This window comes from Salmo salar, chromosome ssa12, assembly GCF_905237065.1.
Source record: "Salmo salar chromosome ssa12, Ssal_v3.1, whole genome shotgun sequence".
NCBI lineage: Eukaryota > Metazoa > Chordata > Actinopteri > Salmoniformes > Salmonidae > Salmo > Salmo salar.
The window spans coordinates 63744574-63763071 of record NC_059453.1 but is presented as its reverse complement, the minus strand read 5'-3'; the positions used below and the strand labels follow the sequence as shown (position 1 = coordinate 63763071).

General features: G+C 43.9%; 2 protein-coding genes across 9 annotated transcripts in view; both read left to right on the top strand.

The window, feature by feature from the left end:
* Positions 1–1155: 1155 nt before the first annotated feature.
* On the top strand, positions 1156–9402 carry LOC106565590 (cyclic AMP-dependent transcription factor ATF-7). 3 transcript variants are annotated; one of them, XM_014132879.2, is made up of 13 exons: positions 1156–1237; positions 2482–2543; positions 2680–2776; positions 2970–3097; positions 3201–3359; positions 3635–3798; positions 3877–3970; positions 4128–4247; positions 4478–4675; positions 5012–5071; positions 5292–5480; positions 6087–6192; positions 7605–9402. In XM_014132879.2, the coding sequence occupies exons 2-13, from the start codon at positions 2496–2498 to the stop codon at positions 7835–7837; spliced, it is 1596 nt and encodes a 531-aa protein (XP_013988354.1). In that variant the 5' UTR covers positions 1156–1237; positions 2482–2495; the 3' UTR covers positions 7838–9402. The 3 variants fall into 3 exon arrangements, with proteins under 3 accessions (XP_013988354.1, XP_013988353.1, XP_013988355.1); XM_014132878.2 differs by having other exon boundaries at positions 2970–3103; XM_014132880.2 differs by having other exon boundaries at positions 2970–3103; positions 7578–9402.
* An 835-nt stretch (positions 9403–10237) lies between these two features.
* LOC106565592 (disco-interacting protein 2 homolog B-A) overlaps positions 10238–18498 on the top strand; it is a 74592-nt gene continuing 66331 nt past the window's right edge. For all 6 annotated transcript variants that reach the window (XM_014132886.2, XM_014132884.2, XM_014132882.2 and 3 more), the window contains exon 1: positions 10238–10500. In XM_014132886.2, coding sequence (XP_013988361.1) covers positions 10416–10500 — 85 coding nt within the window. In that variant the 5' untranslated portion in view covers positions 10238–10415. The remainder of the gene's footprint in view (positions 10501–18498) is intronic.

Genomic DNA, 18498 nt, shown 5'->3' with positions numbered 1-18498 from the left:
GAGCTGTTGCCAGAGAAGTGAATGTTCATTTCTCTATCATAAGCCGCCTCCAACATCGTTTCAGAGAATTTGGCAGTACGTGCAACCGGAGTCACAACCGCAGACCACGTGTAACCACACCACCCCAGGACCTCTACATCCGGTTTCTTCATATGCGGGATCATCTGAGACTAGCCACCGGGACAGTTGAAACTGAGGAGTATTTCAGTCTGTAATAAAGCCCTTTTGTGGGGAAAAACATTCTGGTTGGCTGGGCCTGGTAAGGTGGGCATGGCTCCCATGTGGGCGGGCGTATGCCTTCCCAGGTCCACCCATGGCTGCGCTGTAATGTGAAATCCATAGATTAGGGCCTAACAAATTCATTTTTTATTGATTGATTTCCTTATATGAACTGTATCTCAGTAAAATTGTTGAAATTGTTGCATATTGCATTTATATTTTTGTTCATTATATGTGCTCCCCACACTGTACTGTCATTAGTCATCCTGTTTCGTTAGCCTGCCTAAGTATGCTGCAGAGCTGTCTTACAAAATCATTTTACTAGTTCTTCCAAGTAGATACTCACACTTTCACAAACTGTCTCTGTCCCTCTCGTCATTGTGTTGTGTACAATCCTCTCATGCGGTCTAAGCTAATGTAGCAGGCGTAAGTGTATCCGTCCAGAGATCTGTATATAATGATGAGATGATCATGTCTCCGCCCTAACAATGGGAGTTGTTGTCCCAAAGAAACGCACTTTTTGGACAGATTTGGGGCGAAAGTGCCTTTTCTTTTCTTTGTTTAATAATCAGCACTGCTAAAACTAAAATGTTTTGCTTATAAGGTGGGGGGGAGGGGTCCCCCAACCAAATCTCCTTTAGGGCCCCCACAAGGCTAGAGCCGGCCCTGGAAGGATACCATACATAGGGACTGCAATTTTCCACAAATAGAAAATATTCTGCCATTATACGTATGTGTAGGCTTGCATTTACATCAAGCATACAACGTACAATGTATCATATTATGATGAAAATGTTATGAGAAACACCGGGATTTGTCAATTGCAGGGCTCTCATCATATTTATTTTTTGCCATTTGAGGACACATACAAACCGCCTCCTGTTTACATAATCTCGGATTTTTCACCCCAGTAATCCTGTTACGTAAAAAATTGAACAGTTTCACCTCTCGCGCGATTTCAACTCAACGCAGGCAGCGCAGTGTAGGAGTTCCAGCAGCGGAGAAGTAGGGACGTTGGGTGAGTTTGTAAACATTTGACTTGCTTGTGTTCAGATATCAAGATTTTACCAAATAGTCTTTGTCGGGGAACAGATGTATTGACCGTCTGTCACATTTACCTTCCCCATCCTGAAATACTTATTTGACGCGCCTCGAATTGTGTCAGTGCATTAACGTTAGCCTAGCCAGCTAACATAACGTTAGCCAGCTAACTAGCCTGTGTGTTCTGTACAATATCATCTGGGAAGGCGTTAGCTAGCTAGTTTTTAGCTGAAAAAAAAGGGGAAGGTAAATAAAGCTAGCTAATTTAGCAAAGAGACCGCTAAGAAGCCCTTTTAATTCGCTCGGCCGTGATTGCCAATGTGGTTGATCTGCTGTAACCTTACTGCCTGTACCAAAACATCTCATGTGATGATGATGATGATGGCCTGTCAGATTTTGCATAGTGAGGTCCATTCTTCGTCCTGTCTGACATTATGTTGCTAGCTAGCTATATCTAACTTGACGTGCTGTTGTGATCATTGGCCCATAGTTAGCCATCGTGCCCCTTGTTAGCTAACGAACTAGTTAGCAGAGTCTGTTCGGTAGTTTCTGTTTTAGTTGAGATCATATACACATTAAAACCAGGGTTAAGACAGTCGCTAACGGCATGGTGCGTTAATTACGCAGATTCTGTTCCAAACCGTTTTGCAACAGAAACCGTTTACTCCAAACGGAAAACGTTTTGCAACGAAAACGAGTTTATATTGGAAAATATTCAACTTGGTTCCTCCCGGTTTAGTTCCATTTGCTCCATTTGGTTCTTAAATGGTTTCCGTTGCAAGACGTAATGAATTGACCCCATGTGAACTGCGCTGTTTGTTGACAGTCAGCAGAGAGGAGGCCATTTAACTATGACAATAGTAGCTAAAAGGCGTATTTTACTATTCAAAAACACTAACTAAAGACTCACATTTTTACTTCCCAGCTGAGACATATGTTTAATAACCTTTTTGTCACCCCCAAAAAATGTAATGTCAGCATTAATATATTTGTTTGATACTAATGTTAGCGTTTTTCTTCGTTGTAGTGTAAACAAGGTGCTTTAATTGGAAATACTGAACATGTAGGCAGTAGGAAAGCCTTATGAATATCTATTTGTTAACCCTAATGTATTAGCCAATACAGAATGTTTTTTATATTTTTTAATCTACCAAGATTTTAGAGGCAGAGACAAAATAACACACTTTCATTCTCTTCCTCTCCCATACCTCTTTATTGCAGGATCTTTGTGTGAGATGGGGGACGATCGACCTTTTGTGTGCACCGCCCCAGGCTGTGGACAGGTAGGGTGTAATTTACCCTCCTTTTCTCTTCATCCCTCACTCTCTTTTCCCACTCTCCCTCCTGTCTTTATAGATCTCAGATTTTAGGAGCCATCAGATTACTTTCACCAGTGTCTTGCGTTTTCTTTGTGTACAGAGATTTACCAATGAAGACCATCTATCAGTCCACAAACATAAGCATGAGATGACCCTAAAATTTGGTCCTGCCAGAACTGACTCCGTCATCATCGCAGGTGCTTACCTTTACTATTCCTAGAATTTCTCAATTTGACTGTATGAGAAAATTATGAGAGAAACATATTTGTCTAGCTATCAAACCAACACCACCCTGTGTGGACAGATGAGCAATCTCTGTTGTTGACAGAGGGGATTTACCTGTACTATGAAGCCTCTAAACCAGTATCTCCTCTTTCTCTCTACCACCAGACCAGACCCCCACGCCCACCCGCTTCCTGAAGAACTGTGAGGAGGTGGGTCTGTTCAATGAGCTGGCCAGCTCCTTCGAACAGGAGTTCCGGAAGGCCCATGAGGACGACCAGAGGAACAAAAATCCGGTGAGGGTGAGGACGGTGGAGGGGCTAGGATGGGTTTGGTTTTTAAACACGGGTAGTTTGACCAATTTATTAATGTTGTGTCTGATTGTTGGTCCCCACACAGCTCCCCACCCCTCATCTTCTGGCCCCACCCCTACAGACCCTGTCTGGGGTGAAGGAGGAGGATGAGGGGCCTCTGGAGGTTGACTCCTCCCCCCCAGGCAGTCCTGACTCCACCTCCAGCATGTCGGACAGTAGCAAGGAGCCAATGGGGAGAGGAAAGGTATGACTTGGGGGCGGGACGAACAGGTTGTATGGTTGAACAGATTAATCGATGTGTGTTCTTTCCTCTTGTCAAGTTTGCATGGTAACTTGGGTGAGAGAGAGAGAAAGGAACAGTGGTGGCCAGAGAGTAAAGTAATCACTTAACTATGAGGCAAGTAAAGATGTCAGCAAAAAGTAGACAATTAGTGGGTGTCTTAGTGGGTTCAGCTCAGCGGTCTGTAGTGTTCAACTCCCACCTGGGTTTCTCTGACTGGATGTGATGTATGTTGACAGGAGACTCTTCCTCCTCCACGGCCAGTGTTGAGCTCCACCCCCACGCCAACCATTGTACGGCCTGGGTCCCTCCCCATTCACCTTGGTTACGACCCCCTGCACCCGACCCTGCCGTCGCCAACTTCTGTCATCACACAAACCCCACCCTCCAACAGACAACTGGGGTGAGTCTAATCTACCAACATCTGTCTATATTTGTATTCTCTCTGTCTATTTCATTTATACCAATCTCCTGTTCTCAGCTCTCCGACAGGCTCCTTCCCACTGGTAATGCATCTCCCCAACGGACAGACGGTCCCTCTCCTCCCCAGCCCAAATATGACCTCAGTCATATCTGTGAGAATCAATCACGTTTATTTATAGTGCCCTTTTTACATCGGCAGTTTTAGTGAAAGTAGTAGATGTCTAATTAACAATAACAGACTTGATAATGGCAGATATTGGTAAGTGTTATTTTGTCCTCTTATTTAGTCTCTTCTTGTGTAATGTGTAGCTGGCGAGGCCATTTAATATGGTGCCCAACATCCCTGGGATTCCAGGCCCTCCGATTGGTGGGACCAGCAGCGGCTCCTCCTCCCCATCTGGGTATAGTCTACACTCCGAGGCCAAGATGGTGAGAGGCCATGCACTGGCGGACACACACTACACACCACACACAGAGTTATGGACCAAATAGCAGTGGGCCTACCCATGGCAGTGGAAGGCACAGGGTTTCAAAGGGAGGCAATGTTACCAGTAACTGTTAATTACCAAAATAACTTGTAGTTTTGCAACCCTAGGAAGGCTGTTGCATGTTGTTGACATCTGTATGGCATTTCTGTGTGTGTCCCTCCCTCTCTGTAGAGGCTGAAGGCGGCGCTGACCCAGCAACAGCATGGCCCGGGGGCTCAGAACGGGGCTGGAGGGGGCACAGGGGGAGTGGGAGAGGGCACAGGGGGGGTGGGAGGGGGGCCAGGGTCCAGCCCCGCTGTCCCCCAGAGACATGAGCAGAGCCAGCAGCCCTCGCAGCATTCTGACACCCCCTCACCTGCACAGCCACAGGTAAAACACATACATACTGATACAATACCTAAGGGTCAGGTGGAATCTGCTAGAGGCAGGATGGCCTTTATCTCCAGAAATTATAAAAATACTGGAAAGAACACTGAACAAACTAAAAGCTGCTACAAACCATGTTTTGTAGATGAAATATGCTGGCAACTCTGTAAAGGTATTGATAAGAGAACTTCTCTGCAGATTCCGTCTGACCCTATATATTTGGTAATGCATTATCTCATGTCGCTTGCCTGTATTTGCGTACATTTTGTGCACAAACAGTGAATACAAAAATGCACAGGCACACTCTCATGCATATATGATTTACATATACTCACACAGCAAACCAGCAGTGGCTCCTCCTCTCCATTTGGGTATAGTCTACATTCAGAGGACATGATGGTGAGAGGCGTATACACGGGCACACTTTGAAATACACATTCAAATGCACTTTTACACTCTCACACACACAAGCTCACACTCTTGCATTTTCTCTCTGTCTGTCTGTCTGTCTCTCTCTCTCTCTCTCTCTCTCTCTCTCTCTCTCTCTCTCTCTCTCATACACACACTCATGCACACACACCTAGTCCAAGGTGTATAACACCCTCCCCGTCCTCCCCAGGTGTCCCCGGCCCAGCCAACCGGGGGTAGGAGGCGGCGGGGTGCGGAGGCCGACCCAGATGAGAGAAGGCAGCGCTTCCTGGAGAGGAACAGGGCGGCAGCGTCTCGCTGCCGACAGAAACGCAAGGTTTGGGTTGGCTCTCTGGAGAGGAAGGCAGAGGATCTGGCCACCATGAACGTCTCTTTGACCGTGAGTCTACTGCACTATGACCGTAACTGGACCTAGACTGTAACTGTCTATTACAGTCAGTTACAATAGACCATAAAAGGCAATGAGAAGGGCAAAGGCAATATGTAACTTTTTGGGCGACCTGACCAAATTCACATAGAATTGTGAGTTATAGATATGTCATTCTCGTTGAAAGCAAGTCTAAGAAGCGGCAGATCTGTTCTATGGTTTATTTCTATGCTTCCCGTTCTTAAATTTTGTTTTTGCGTCTTCCCTTTGGTTTTGTACACCAGTTGAAAATACAATATTTTTGGTTATGGAAAATATATTTCACAGTGGTTTAGATGGTACAATGATTCTCTACACTATACTTGCTTGTTTTGTCACACAAACTGAAATTGGGTAAGTATTAACATTTTAGCAACCAGGAAATGGCGGAGCGATTTCTGCATAGTGCATCTTTAAAACCATGAACCCGTCTGATTTGTATTATACTGGTAGGAGCCCTAATATGATTCTCGTGCCCATGGGGTTTTGGTGTATGATTGCCAGTGGTTGAGAAGACAAATGTTGTGTGTACATTGTCTTGTGTGTTCATGCCTATATGTGGTGTTCTGTTTCTATCAGAATGAAGTGGGTCTGCTGAGGAACGAGGTGACACAACTGAAACAGCTGCTACTGGCCCACAAAGACTGCCCTGTCACTGCCATGCAGAAGGCGGCTGCCTACTTAGGTAATTAAGACAACATACACTACATGACCAAAAGTATGTGGACACCAACTCGTCGAACATCTCATTCCAAAATCATGGGCATTAATATGGAGTTGGTCCCCCTTTTGCTGCTATAACAGCCTCCACTCTTCTGGGAAGGCTTTCCACTAGATGTTGGAATATTGCTGTGGGGACTTGCTTCCATTCAGCCTCGAGCATTAGTGAGGTCAGGCACTGATGTTGGGTGATTCGGCTTGGCTCGCAGTTGGCGTTCCAATTCACCCCGAAGGTGTTTGATGAAGTTGAGGTCAGGCCAGTCAAGTTCTAACACACCAATCTCGACAAACCATTTCTGTATGGACCTTGCTTTGTGGACTTGGGGCATTGTCATGCTGAAACAGGAAAGGGCCTTCCCCAAACTGTTGCTAGCTGGAAGCACAGAATCGTCTAGAATGTCATTGAATGCTGTAGCGTTAAGATTTCCCTTCACTGTAGCTAAGGGGCCTAGCCAAAACCATGAAAACAGCCCTAGAGCATTATTCCTCTTTCACCAAACTTGACAGTTGGCACTATGCATTGGGACACGTTCTCCTGGCATCCGCCAAACCCAGATTTGTCTGTCGGACTGCCAGATGGTGAAGCATGATTCATCACTCCAGAGAACGCGTTTCCACTGCTCCAGAGTCCAATGGTGGCGAGCTTTACACGACTCCAGCCGACGCTTGGCATTGCGCATGGTGATCTTAGGCTTGTGTGCGGCTGCTTGGCTATGGAAACCTATTTCATGAAGCTCCCGACGAGCCGTTATTGTGCTGACGTTGCTTCCAGAGACAGTTTGGAACTTGGTAGTGAGTGTTGCAATCGAGGACAGACAATTTTTACGCGCGACACGCTTCAGTACTCGGCGGTTCCGTTCTGAAGGCTTGTGTGGCCTACCACTTCGCGGCTGAGCCGTTGTTGCTCCTAGACGTTTCCACTTCACAATAACAGCACTTACAGTTGACTGGGGCAGCTCTGGCAGAAATTTGACGAACTGACTTGTTGGAAAGGTGGCGTCCTATGACGGTGCCACATTGAAAGGCACTGAGCTCTTCAGTAAGGCCATTCTACTGCCATTGTTTGTCTACGGAGAGTGTATGGCTGTGTGCTCGATTTTATACACCTGTCAGCAACGGGTGTGGCTGAAATAGCCAAATCCACTAATTTGAAGTATGTCCACATACTTTTGTGTATGTATAGTATACATGAATCAACTATCAATCACACAAGTCTGTCATTCACTCCATCTGTTTGATTTTTAATTTAGTGTCATTTATCTGTCCCCAATCAACTTGTACATCCATTCACCCACCTACCGATCCAACTCATCCATCTAATCTATTGCTTGCCTGTCACCTCTCTTTAAGGGTGAATGTTTCTCTCTCTGTCTGTAGCTGCAGGAGGAGAGGAGAGTTCCAGGGATCCCCCCTCCAAGCCTACGGGCTCCACAGCCTTGGTCATCCAGCACGGGCCTTCGGCCCCTGTCCCCAGCCCTGGTGCCATCACCGTCAACGGGCTGAGTGTATGCGCGGCTGAGGCAGTGGCCATGTCGGTCCTGGCCGGGATGGGGGCGGCCCACCAGGGAGGGGTCCTCATGGCGCCACAGCCTCAGCCCGCCCCCAGATGATGCGCAGGGAGCCAATAAGAACTGTAGGAGGCCGGACTGGTACAATTATGTGAGAGATTGAAAGGGACCTGATTTGAAATCTGAAATCCCATCAGTTGTTAATGGGGGGGAGTGAGAAGTACTATCTCCAACCTATGCTCTGACCTTGGATACAGTGGCAGCCAGGAAAGGATGTTGGGAGTTGACATCCTGTCAAAGCCACAGAACCCCCCCCCACACACACACACACACACACACACACTTGCTCACAGCCAATGATAATCACTGAACATACCGAGTAGTCCCACCCCTTTTGCCCCTTTTCTGATGGATCCCTGCTTGGAAGCACTGTCACTGCGTATATACAAGCGTATGTACATACTCACACCCCGTGACATACACACACTCGATCACCGAATGTAGTGTGTTTTTGTCTATTTGCAACTCGCTCCCCTGTCTACAGTGTAAATCTCTCCTTACATATTTATCTTCTTCATGCAGCTGTTAATCCATGGGGAAACTCTTTTTAGGGCTGAATAAGCGTGAGATATTGTTTTCCCTTTGTCATGGAGTGAGCCAAAGTATGAGTATATTCAATGTCTGGCCTTTTTAAAAATTTGTATTATTATTGTTTTTTTATAGGAATTCTGCATTCTGACAATGTGTATGAAACCCTTATTGACTGCATGGATATTAGAGGAGACTGATGAAGACCACTGTCTGTGTGCTGGTGTCTGCTCATATTATTGCTGGTTTTTATCATACTGCTTTTCTCTCCCACTTTTTAAAGTGATATCAAATGACTGATGCAAACAATGACAATGTCCTAATGTAACACTTGAAATGGTTAGGTTTTAGATTATACTTTATGTAGTAATCAACAAACTTTTCATTAGATTTATAAGTCATTTACTTAATCTAAGTTGAGAAAAAGTAGTGCAATATATTTTTATATTCAAAACATATTAATGTTCCTGCATTTAGCTAAAACGTGTGTAGTGAATACAGTGGTAGAATGGTTTGTTCTAATTCAATGAAAACCAATTACATTCTAAATGATAAGAGAAAATGTAAACCTACGACATATTCTTGAATGCAAATCTCCAATAGGGGACATCTATATGGAGTTAAAGATCATGTCCTTGTCTCGGGTGCTTTCCAACATTTAAAAAACTATACTGTCTTTTGGAGTATATCACTTTTGTAAGACACGTCACTGAAATATTTGTTATGAAATGTCATTGAGTGATGTCTTTTTTTTTCACATTTTGTGTTGAGGAATATCTTGTTTGTTTCATCTTTTTTTTAACATGTCAATGTTCTATTCATCATTTCGTTATTGCTGTAACTGAACCCTGCGTCACGTTCCTTTCCCCTCGTGTTCTGTCAAGAGGATGGGTATGTCTGTCTTCAACAGTGAACCCAGAGTGTAACCTCCCACAAACTATTATGGAATTTGTCTCCAATCTGTCGAGAGGGTGTTTTTCCCCAAAAGAATTACACCTCAAGGCGGGGGAAATTTAACTTGTGTATAGTCTCAACCTAATAAAAGATCTCTGGCAAAATAAATAAGTTACTGGCAACAAGGGGTTTAGGTTAATCTTTTTCATGCTTAGTATCTATCACCTTGGTATAGAGCTCCACGACAGTAGGAGCAGAAGCTGTCTGATGTGGTACTGGCTCAGGGTGCTCAGGGATTAGGATGGGCTGGTGGCATACGTGTACACAACAAGCACAGGAAACGAGAAGGCTTCTGTATGTCAGAGCGCGAGATAGACCCTGCGTGTGACTGTGTATAGACCATAAGGGGAGAATCCTAACTTCCACTAAATTTATTTTTCACTAAGTCTCCCACTGACATGAATGCATGACTAAGTGAAAATTTGACTTATGTGGAAGTTAGAATTAGCCTCTAAAATTGTGTTCCAGACATAATTTGTGTGATGTTAGGATATTCATCTTGTCATGATATTGCAATAGTTGACTGACCGATATTATGAACCATAGTTCCATAATCAGTAGCCAAGTGTGTGTTCAGTCAGTGGTGTGTGAAATGCTCTTAAACATTCATTTTCCAGACAGCAGGATTCACAAACTGGTGGGCCGAATTTGAAATGTGGGTGGTTTTATTTGGCCCCCCAAGTTTTTTTTAATGTTCATAGTCTGACATAAAAGACTGTAAAAACACCAGGAATCAGCTCCAGTGATTTTAATGTAAGAAATCTGTGCCCAAGTTTTCCCACGCATAATAGAGAGACACGTGATTGTATACAAATGTAAGCAATGTTTGAAATTATGTTCCGGCCCCCCACCAACCGCTCAAGAAAATATAGATGGCTGAATCTCGTTGATGATCCCTGCCATACAGTAACGCCAGGGGGGGCAGGGAGTCTATTGATTTTCTGCTCCAGTCACAACCATTAACATCAGACATGATCATGTGACAGATTCCTTTGGTGAGTTGTTCATTGCTCACAGTTATGGCGGTGTTAGGGAGTCGAAAGGATGGAGTACAGTCTTGATTTTTGCTTTTCTCGTTGACTCAGGAACTTGTCACCACTTTTAATTTCTTAACATTCTACGTTTTATTCCTGCAACGATGGCGGACCGAGGCGTGGATATGTTGGCACTACCGAAAGAGGTCAAGGACCAATTGGCGGAGTTGGATTTGGAACTGTCCGAAGGTAAGGATTTTAGACGGGGGAAAGAGAAATAGGTGTTGTGTCCCGTAAACGCTCCTACGTGTAACAATCACCCGTCCGCTGTCAGTGGTGAGAACTGCAGTCTATAACCGGGCAAGCACGACTCCCTCCCCCTGTTATGTTGCCGCGGAGGATGAAAACACTGACCTATTTTATTTTCATTTGATTACCCACTATAGTTAATGTAATCAAAATAGCATCGTTATTATTTTCGCCTGCAATGGCATAGTGTTTTTGAGCAATGAGGATATAGAGAGATGGCAATTTTATTGGATAAGGCTTTTGATGTACTATCTGTATGATACTATAGCTTATGACTTGATGTTTTTTAATAAGGTTTTTTATTTATTTATACTTTACATAATACTTACCATCAGAAGTAACCATAGCTCTCAACATTAACACAATCTTCCAATTTGCTTTGTAGAGTCAGTGCATTTTTCTCTAGTAGCTCGGATATAAATTGCCTTCATGTAATTTACAGTATCAAAAAGGAGATCATGGAGGTTTTCCTCCTGTCAGAAATTAGGTCAAGGCTCTCTTCCTCATCACGTAGTTATTGTGTCTGTTTCTCAAGTGATAGTGCTGTTGAAATTATGCTGCACGTTCCCTAGACCTACAAGGCAGTCGGCTGCTAAGCTCTCTTGTTAATGTGGGAATGCAGCGTTTGCCTTGTTTTGACAAATGGCAATGATAAAAATAAATAATATGGTGTTATGCAAGTCTCCTCCTTGGTGGGTGAATCACAGTATTGCTGGATCTGTGCCATGCGGTTCAAAGCACCCCGGAGTGTATGAGTAATGTAATGTTTCAGTTTTGGAGAGGAAGGAGAGAGAATGCATGTGATGGAAGAGTAGAGTTACCATTGGTGACTGACTTACTGAAGTCAATTCTCTCCCTGAATCTGCTCCCCTCTCTCCCCACTGTGTGAACATTGAATAATAGTACAGTTTCACACTGTGCCTATTGAGCTCTTCACAGCTTACCGCTGAAACTCATGGCTCCATGGAGTCATCATGGATTCCAACTGTCCAGGTCTCACCCAGACACAGTTGGATGAAACTGCTGATCAGTAAAGAACACCAGGTGTGGAGAAAAGTTTTCAGTCATTTTCCAAGGCCTCCATACTATTCTGCCACCACCAGACCTTTGGTTGTGGGCCCTGGCACTTGTGATTTTCCATCAAATCTGCTGAGTATAATTACAAAATGTGTTTTATTTGAGACAAAAAAAGTTACTTTTGTCACTACTCACCTGTAATAATCATTCAAGAGTTGCTTTCTGAAACGTCTCAAAGTAAGGACATTAGCCTAACAAGAGAATCATAGTAGAATCAAATAGCCTGTGCACATCATCAAACATAGCCCCCCTGGGATACAGCCACAAAGATGGCCTCTCAGTGGTTACAAACTAATCAAAACAACTCCCTCAAAACAACATGGTCTCAGAGCATTTTGTATTAGTCTGTATGTAAATCCGAGACACTCCATTTAGTACATGTTACGTTTCGTATGGTATCTATTCATTTGTGGATGTCCATCATCCATTTCGTATGACATGTTACAAATTGCAATTTGTATGATATGTTACGAATTGCAATTTGTATGATGTGTTACGAATTGCAATTTGTATGATGTGTTTCGAATTGCAATTCGTACGATGTGTTTCGAAACGCAATGTACAATAGGTTACTAATTCCAATTTGTTGTGACTAACGTTAGCTAGGTAGCTAACATTAACGTTAGCTTGCTCTAGGGGTTAGGGTTAACTAGCACGCTAAGTAGTTGCAAAGTAGCTAAAAAGTAGTAAGTAGTTGCTAATTATCTAAGATGCTGAAGTTGTCCGTGATGAGATCCATCGTTCATGTTATACGCCATGTTATAGACGTTCATGTTATACGCCAACCCATTCACCCCGACCAACCACCCTCCTTCCGTTTTTGCCTTAAGTAACCTATTTTATGTAACCATACCAAACGTAACACATCATATTCATTTTAGTGTCCCAGATTTACGTTTACTATATTGCGTCTAGCTGTTACTGAGACCAGTCTGCTCAAAAATTGTGAAATCTATTTTACATTGATCAAATCAATTAGATTGGGCTGTTTAATATGTCACAGGGCACTTCTGAAAAAGTCTGAGTGATGGAGAAGCCTTAATTCACTGTTACAAACGGTGGGTGAACTCACTTCTACTTGTGGTCTCGTTTAATAATAGACAGCAATTAACAGTTTGGTTAGTGAGGGTTCGGAGTAGTGCTGCTCTCCTTAGGATCACACACACAGATAGAGAGAGAGAGAAAATAGACAGGAGCACCTATCTATTAATAATAATGGCATGGCACATTTTATGATGTTCTGCATAAACAGACTGTCTCTAGTTTTCTGCTGTGTGTGCAAATCGAGTGTAAACGTTTGAGAGTGTCGTTGTGTGGCATACACTGGTTGTGGGATTTTTGTTGATATGGGGTTTTTGCTTTAGTGACTGAAGAGCTCAGCAGTAGTTGTAGGCCTATACAACACTACTACTCCACTGTAAATGCCAGCTTGCTGTATGCTTATTGGTCCGTTGTCCTCAGACATTTAGAGCAGTAGTTAACTACCCCTGATAAGACCTACCAGCTCCAAGTGTAGGCCTATCCCTTGACAATCTCTGTAGTTACATTAACAGACAGTGTAGGCTTATTAAAATGTAGCCTAGATACATGTTTATTAGGATACATAGTACTTTGAATGATGAGTGTTGAAATGGCCTGTTGTTGTGGTGTTATGGCTCAAGTTTGAGGTGTTTGTTTATTCCCGCCCATCAGCCCTGTAGCCCTCACCTAGTCCACTGACTCCACTCACACACATAATCCATTTTGAGCCCCAGCAGCACTTAGCACCCAACGATTGATTCACCACAAAGAGACGCCTGTCTCATTATTCCAGCCATACTGAGCTATGACCAGATGGCCAGACCGGAGTAGCCATGTTTGTAGTTCCATCAGCCTGCTGGTGGTTGTAGTTTAACTGTAGCTAGTATCATACAGTAAATGAATTGGATCAGTTGGAACTGGAGTCTATAAAGGCTTCAGTAGCACAATAACTCAATAGAAACTCAAAACCCCCAGTGCGGCCATCATTCAACTGAAAGTTTCTGTCACAGTGGCGAAGGGAGGACGACATGGTGCACTCTATATCCAACAGTCCCCCCCCCACCACATTTATTTAACCAGGTAGGCCAGTTGAGAACCAGTTCTCATTTACAACTGCAACCTGGCCAAGATAAAGCAAAGCAGTGCGACACAAACAACACAGTTACACATGGGATAAACAAATGTACAGTCAATAACACAATAGAAAAAAAATGTCAAAGCTGTTGCTGTAAGCACATAGCCTACTCTCTACTATCTATGTTTTGGGAAGTACTTTATCAGTATTATGCACCAAAACACATCATCTATTTTAATGGACTGCCAGTACATTTCCATTTATATGGAGGAGTAGCAGTCTATCCGGAGTCTTCTTAATGTTTCTCATGCATATCCTTTACATTTCTAACAATCAGCCCATTGTTGTCACTCTGTCCCAAAGACTGGACTCCCATGGCAACAAATATAGGAAATATGCACCATTGCAGTGGTGGTGGTGGATTATGTGCGTGCGTGTGCGTGTGTGCATATTAAAGGGATACTTCGCAGATACCTATAGACTTCCAGTTATTGCGCTAATGCTAGTTAGCATTGGCTTGCGAAACTACCTCTTACTTCCTTTACACTGGACACAGAGACATGAAAATGGTATTCATCTGACACTGGGAAGTAGATAAAGGGCCTCATTGCCAAAATCCTGAATTATCCCTTTAAGGTCTCCCCTACACCCAGCTCTAACCCCGGTGACTGTGGGGACACAATGGTAGCCATTGAGAGGATCAAAGCCATGCTGGCTGGAAGCTCGGCTGGAATTCAAAACGCTCAACCACAACCCTTTATGTGTTTTAAGCTGCTCAAATGAACTGTATGTGTGTGTGAAAGTGAGCTAGCTGTACAGTTACTGTAAATATGACTCACTCACTCACTCACTCACTCACTCACTCACTCACTCACTCACTCACTCACTCACTCACTCACTCACTCACTCACTCACTCACTCACTCTCACACACACACACAATGTGTGCCCCTTTACCTGGTTTTTGTGTCTCCTACCTGGTCTCCAAGGTCTGTGTGTATAGTGTGGTGTAATGCTCTGATAAGAGCTGAGTGAATGGGATTCCCTTTGGCTTTGCTCTGAGCCCTGTCTCTGTCTCAGTGTGGACTATAGTGACTTGTGAGTGTTTGTCCAGTCGTGTGTGTGTGTGTGTGTGTGTGTGTGTGTGTGTGTGTGTGTGTGTGTGTGTGTGTGTGTGTGTGTGTGTGTGTGTGTGTGTGTGTGTGTGTGTGTGTGTACTGTCTGTTGATGTGGGGAGGAGAGGCAGGTTTTTCAGCACAGCAGCCTGTTCCGTGCTGAGTGGAGAGGGGGAGAAAAGAGAGAGACAGTTGGGGGAGAGAGAAAGAGAGATTACGGTTGTGTCTGCGTCTCCCAATCTAGGTCACAGAGCATCAGGAGGCAACACGCCTGGCTCATTTAGCCCTCTGAGTCACAGTGGGCCAGTACTGCTGCTGGGGATCTCGCTCACTCTCTCACTCATCCTCTCTCTCTCTCTCTGACGCTCAGTCGCTTGTTTTCTATCTCACTTAACCCTCTCTCTCCCACTGTCTATCCATGGCTCTGTCGCTCATTCCCTCTCTCTGTCCATCTCTACATCTGGTATGCTTTCTCTATGGCTCTCTCCTTTCTCAGCCTTTTTCTCCTTCCTACCCTTGCACTTCATCACCATAAACAAGGCAGTGTAGAATGGGGACTGTGTGTTTGACTGTAACAGTGTGTGTATGTATGTGCACGTTTGGGATTGTAGCCAAAATGTAGCTTCCGCGTCAGTGTCCTCACAGTGTGTTGGCCACAGACACACACAGGGCAGGAAGATGCTTCAGCCTATCCATTGAAAAGCTCATTAACTGTAACTGAGGAGCTGTGCACTGATCTCCGACCATAGTTAAAGGTCAGTAATAACCAATAGAGAAGGAAGCACAGAATCAGTGTGTGGCACATATTGTAGAAAAACATTTGGATATTGGCAGAGACATCTGCAGAAATGTCCCGAGGAGTTCTCTGTTTTGGAAATGAAGCATTTGTGTTACATAATAGCATGCACCTCACGCTCAAAACTCTCTCTCTCTCTCTCTCTCTCTCTCTCTGAGAGATCAAATTGTATTTGTCACATACACATGGTTAGCAGATGTTAATGCGAGTGTAGCGAAATGCTTGTGCTTCTAGTTCCGACCATGCAGTAATATCTAATAAGTAATCTAACCTAACAATTTCACAACTACCTTATACACACACAAGTGTAAAGGAATGAATAAGAATATGTACATCAAAATATATGAATAAGCGATGGCCGAACAGCATAGGCAAGATGCAGTAGATGGTATAGAGTACAGTATATACATATGAGATGAGTAGTGTAGGGTATGTAAACATTATATAAAGTGGCATTGTTAAAAGTGGCTAGTGATACATTTATTACATACATTTTTCATTATTAAAGTGGCTAGAGAGGAGTCAGTATGTTGGCAGCAGCCACTCAATGTTAGTGGTGGCTGTTTAACAGTCTGATGGCCTTGAGATTGAAAAACAGCTTCTGTCTCTTGGTCCCCGCTTTGATGCACCTGTACTGACCTCACCTTCTGGATGATAGCGGGGTGAACAGGCAGTGGCTCGGGTGGTTGTTGTCCTTGATGATCTTTTTGGCCTTCCTGTGACATCGGGTGCTGTAGGTGTCTGGAGGGCAGGTAGTTTGCCCCTGGTGATGTGTTGTGCAGATCTCACCACCCTCTGGAGAGCCCTGCGGTTGTGGGCGGTGCAGTTGTAGTACCAGGCGGTGATACAGCCCGACAGGATGCTCTCAGTTGTGCATCTGTAAAAGTTTGTGAGGGTTTTAGGTGACAAGCCACATTTCTTCAGCCTCCTGAGGTTGAAGAGGCGCTGTTGCTTCTTCTTCACCACTCTGTCTGTGTGGGTGGACCATTTCAGTTTGTCCGTGATGTGTATGCCAAGACAGAGAGAGAGAGAGATGTTATCCATGAGCCCAGTTCATTGGTGGACTCTGAATTATGGAGCTGAGTCGATTCTGCCGCAGTACACTGAGTTAATCTGCAGATCCCTTACCGTCACGTCAATGAGCATACTGTGCCTGTTAGCGTTAGCTACTGTTTATACCACACTAGTTGTCTTTACATTATACAGTCTTTTCAGTACTTTACAGTGTGAATTATAGGCCAACATGGCATTAGTTTAGTGTTGTAGGCCTATAGCATGACTTAGCATTAGCAGTCTCAGACAGTGCTTGGCATGGAGAATGCTACATGTATGGCACATATAATAATACAGGTATTCCCAAACATTTTCATTAATTTTTCTTCACATTTTCAAACAGTCCATTTATATTTTCCAACGGGGCTATACATTCGGGTGAGTTCTTTTTCTCGCCTGAGTAGCCTCATTTCACGGCCAAAAATAAAATTTGAGAGTGCCCTGACCCTGGTGCTAGAGGTGGTACACAGCTGGAGGTTGAATGTTTTGAAGGGGTACGGGACTATAAAAAGTTTGGGAACCACTGTAATAATAGATGAAGAGACCTGCTTCCCCCTCCTCCACCCCCAGACAGACAGATCAACCGCTGGCACGGCCCATTGGGGATTATAGTCAGACAGTCTTGCCTGAGGGGTGGGCACTGATGATCACCACACACACACACACACACACACACACACACACACACACACACACACACACACACACACACACACACACACACACACACACACACTACAGCTCCGGGGTGGTGGGGGGCTTGGACACCACATGCGCAGGGTTGCCATGCACACAGAGGATCCCCCTCTATCTTGGGTTTGTATGTTTTATTATAAAGATTAAACCCCGGAAGATTACAACGCCCGTAAGCCACATTGACAGCCAAAACCATAGTAACACAATCCAAAGGGCTGCTAAGCTTTTAACCTCTTGGGGCTATGTGGGACGCTAGCGTGCCACCCGTGATGCACCCTATCAACAGCAGGTGCATTTCAAGAGCGGCAAATTTGAAACCAAATAAATGTCAAAATTCAAATTTTTCAAACATACAACTATCTTACACCCTTTGAAAGATAAACATCTCCTTAATCTAACCACGTTGTCCGATTTCAAAAAGGTTTTACGGCGAAAGCATAAAGTTAGATTATGTTAGGAGAGTACATTGACAATAGCTGTGTGTAATGTTTTGTCAATTCAAAGACAGGCGTCACCAAAACCATAAAACCAGCTAAAATGATGCACTAACCTTTTAAATCTCCATCAGATGACACTCCTAGGACATTATGTTAGACAATGCATGCATTTTTAGTTCTATCAAGTTCATATTTATATCCAAAAACAGCGTTTTACTATGGCGTTGATGTTCAGGAAATCGTTTCCCTTCAATAACCGGCAGTCAAGTCAGCACCACAAATTAAATAATTAAAATTAGAAAACATTGGTAAAATATTATATTGTCATTTAAAGAATTATAGATTTACATCTCTTGAACGCAATCGACTTGCCAGATTTAAAAATAACCTTACTGGGAAATCACACTTTGCAATAATCTGAGCACTGCGCCCAGAAAAATACGCTTTGCGATACAGACAAACGGCCACGTTGGAGAGATCTAAAATCGAAAATACTATGTAAATAATCCATTACCTTTGATTCTCTTCATCAGATGTCACTTCCAGGAATCCCAGGTCCATAACGAATGTAGTTTTGTTCAAAAAAGCTCATCATTTATGTCCAAAAAGCTCCGTGTTGTTAGCACATGATCTAAGCCCGCCGGACTTCACTTCATGAACGAGGGGAAAA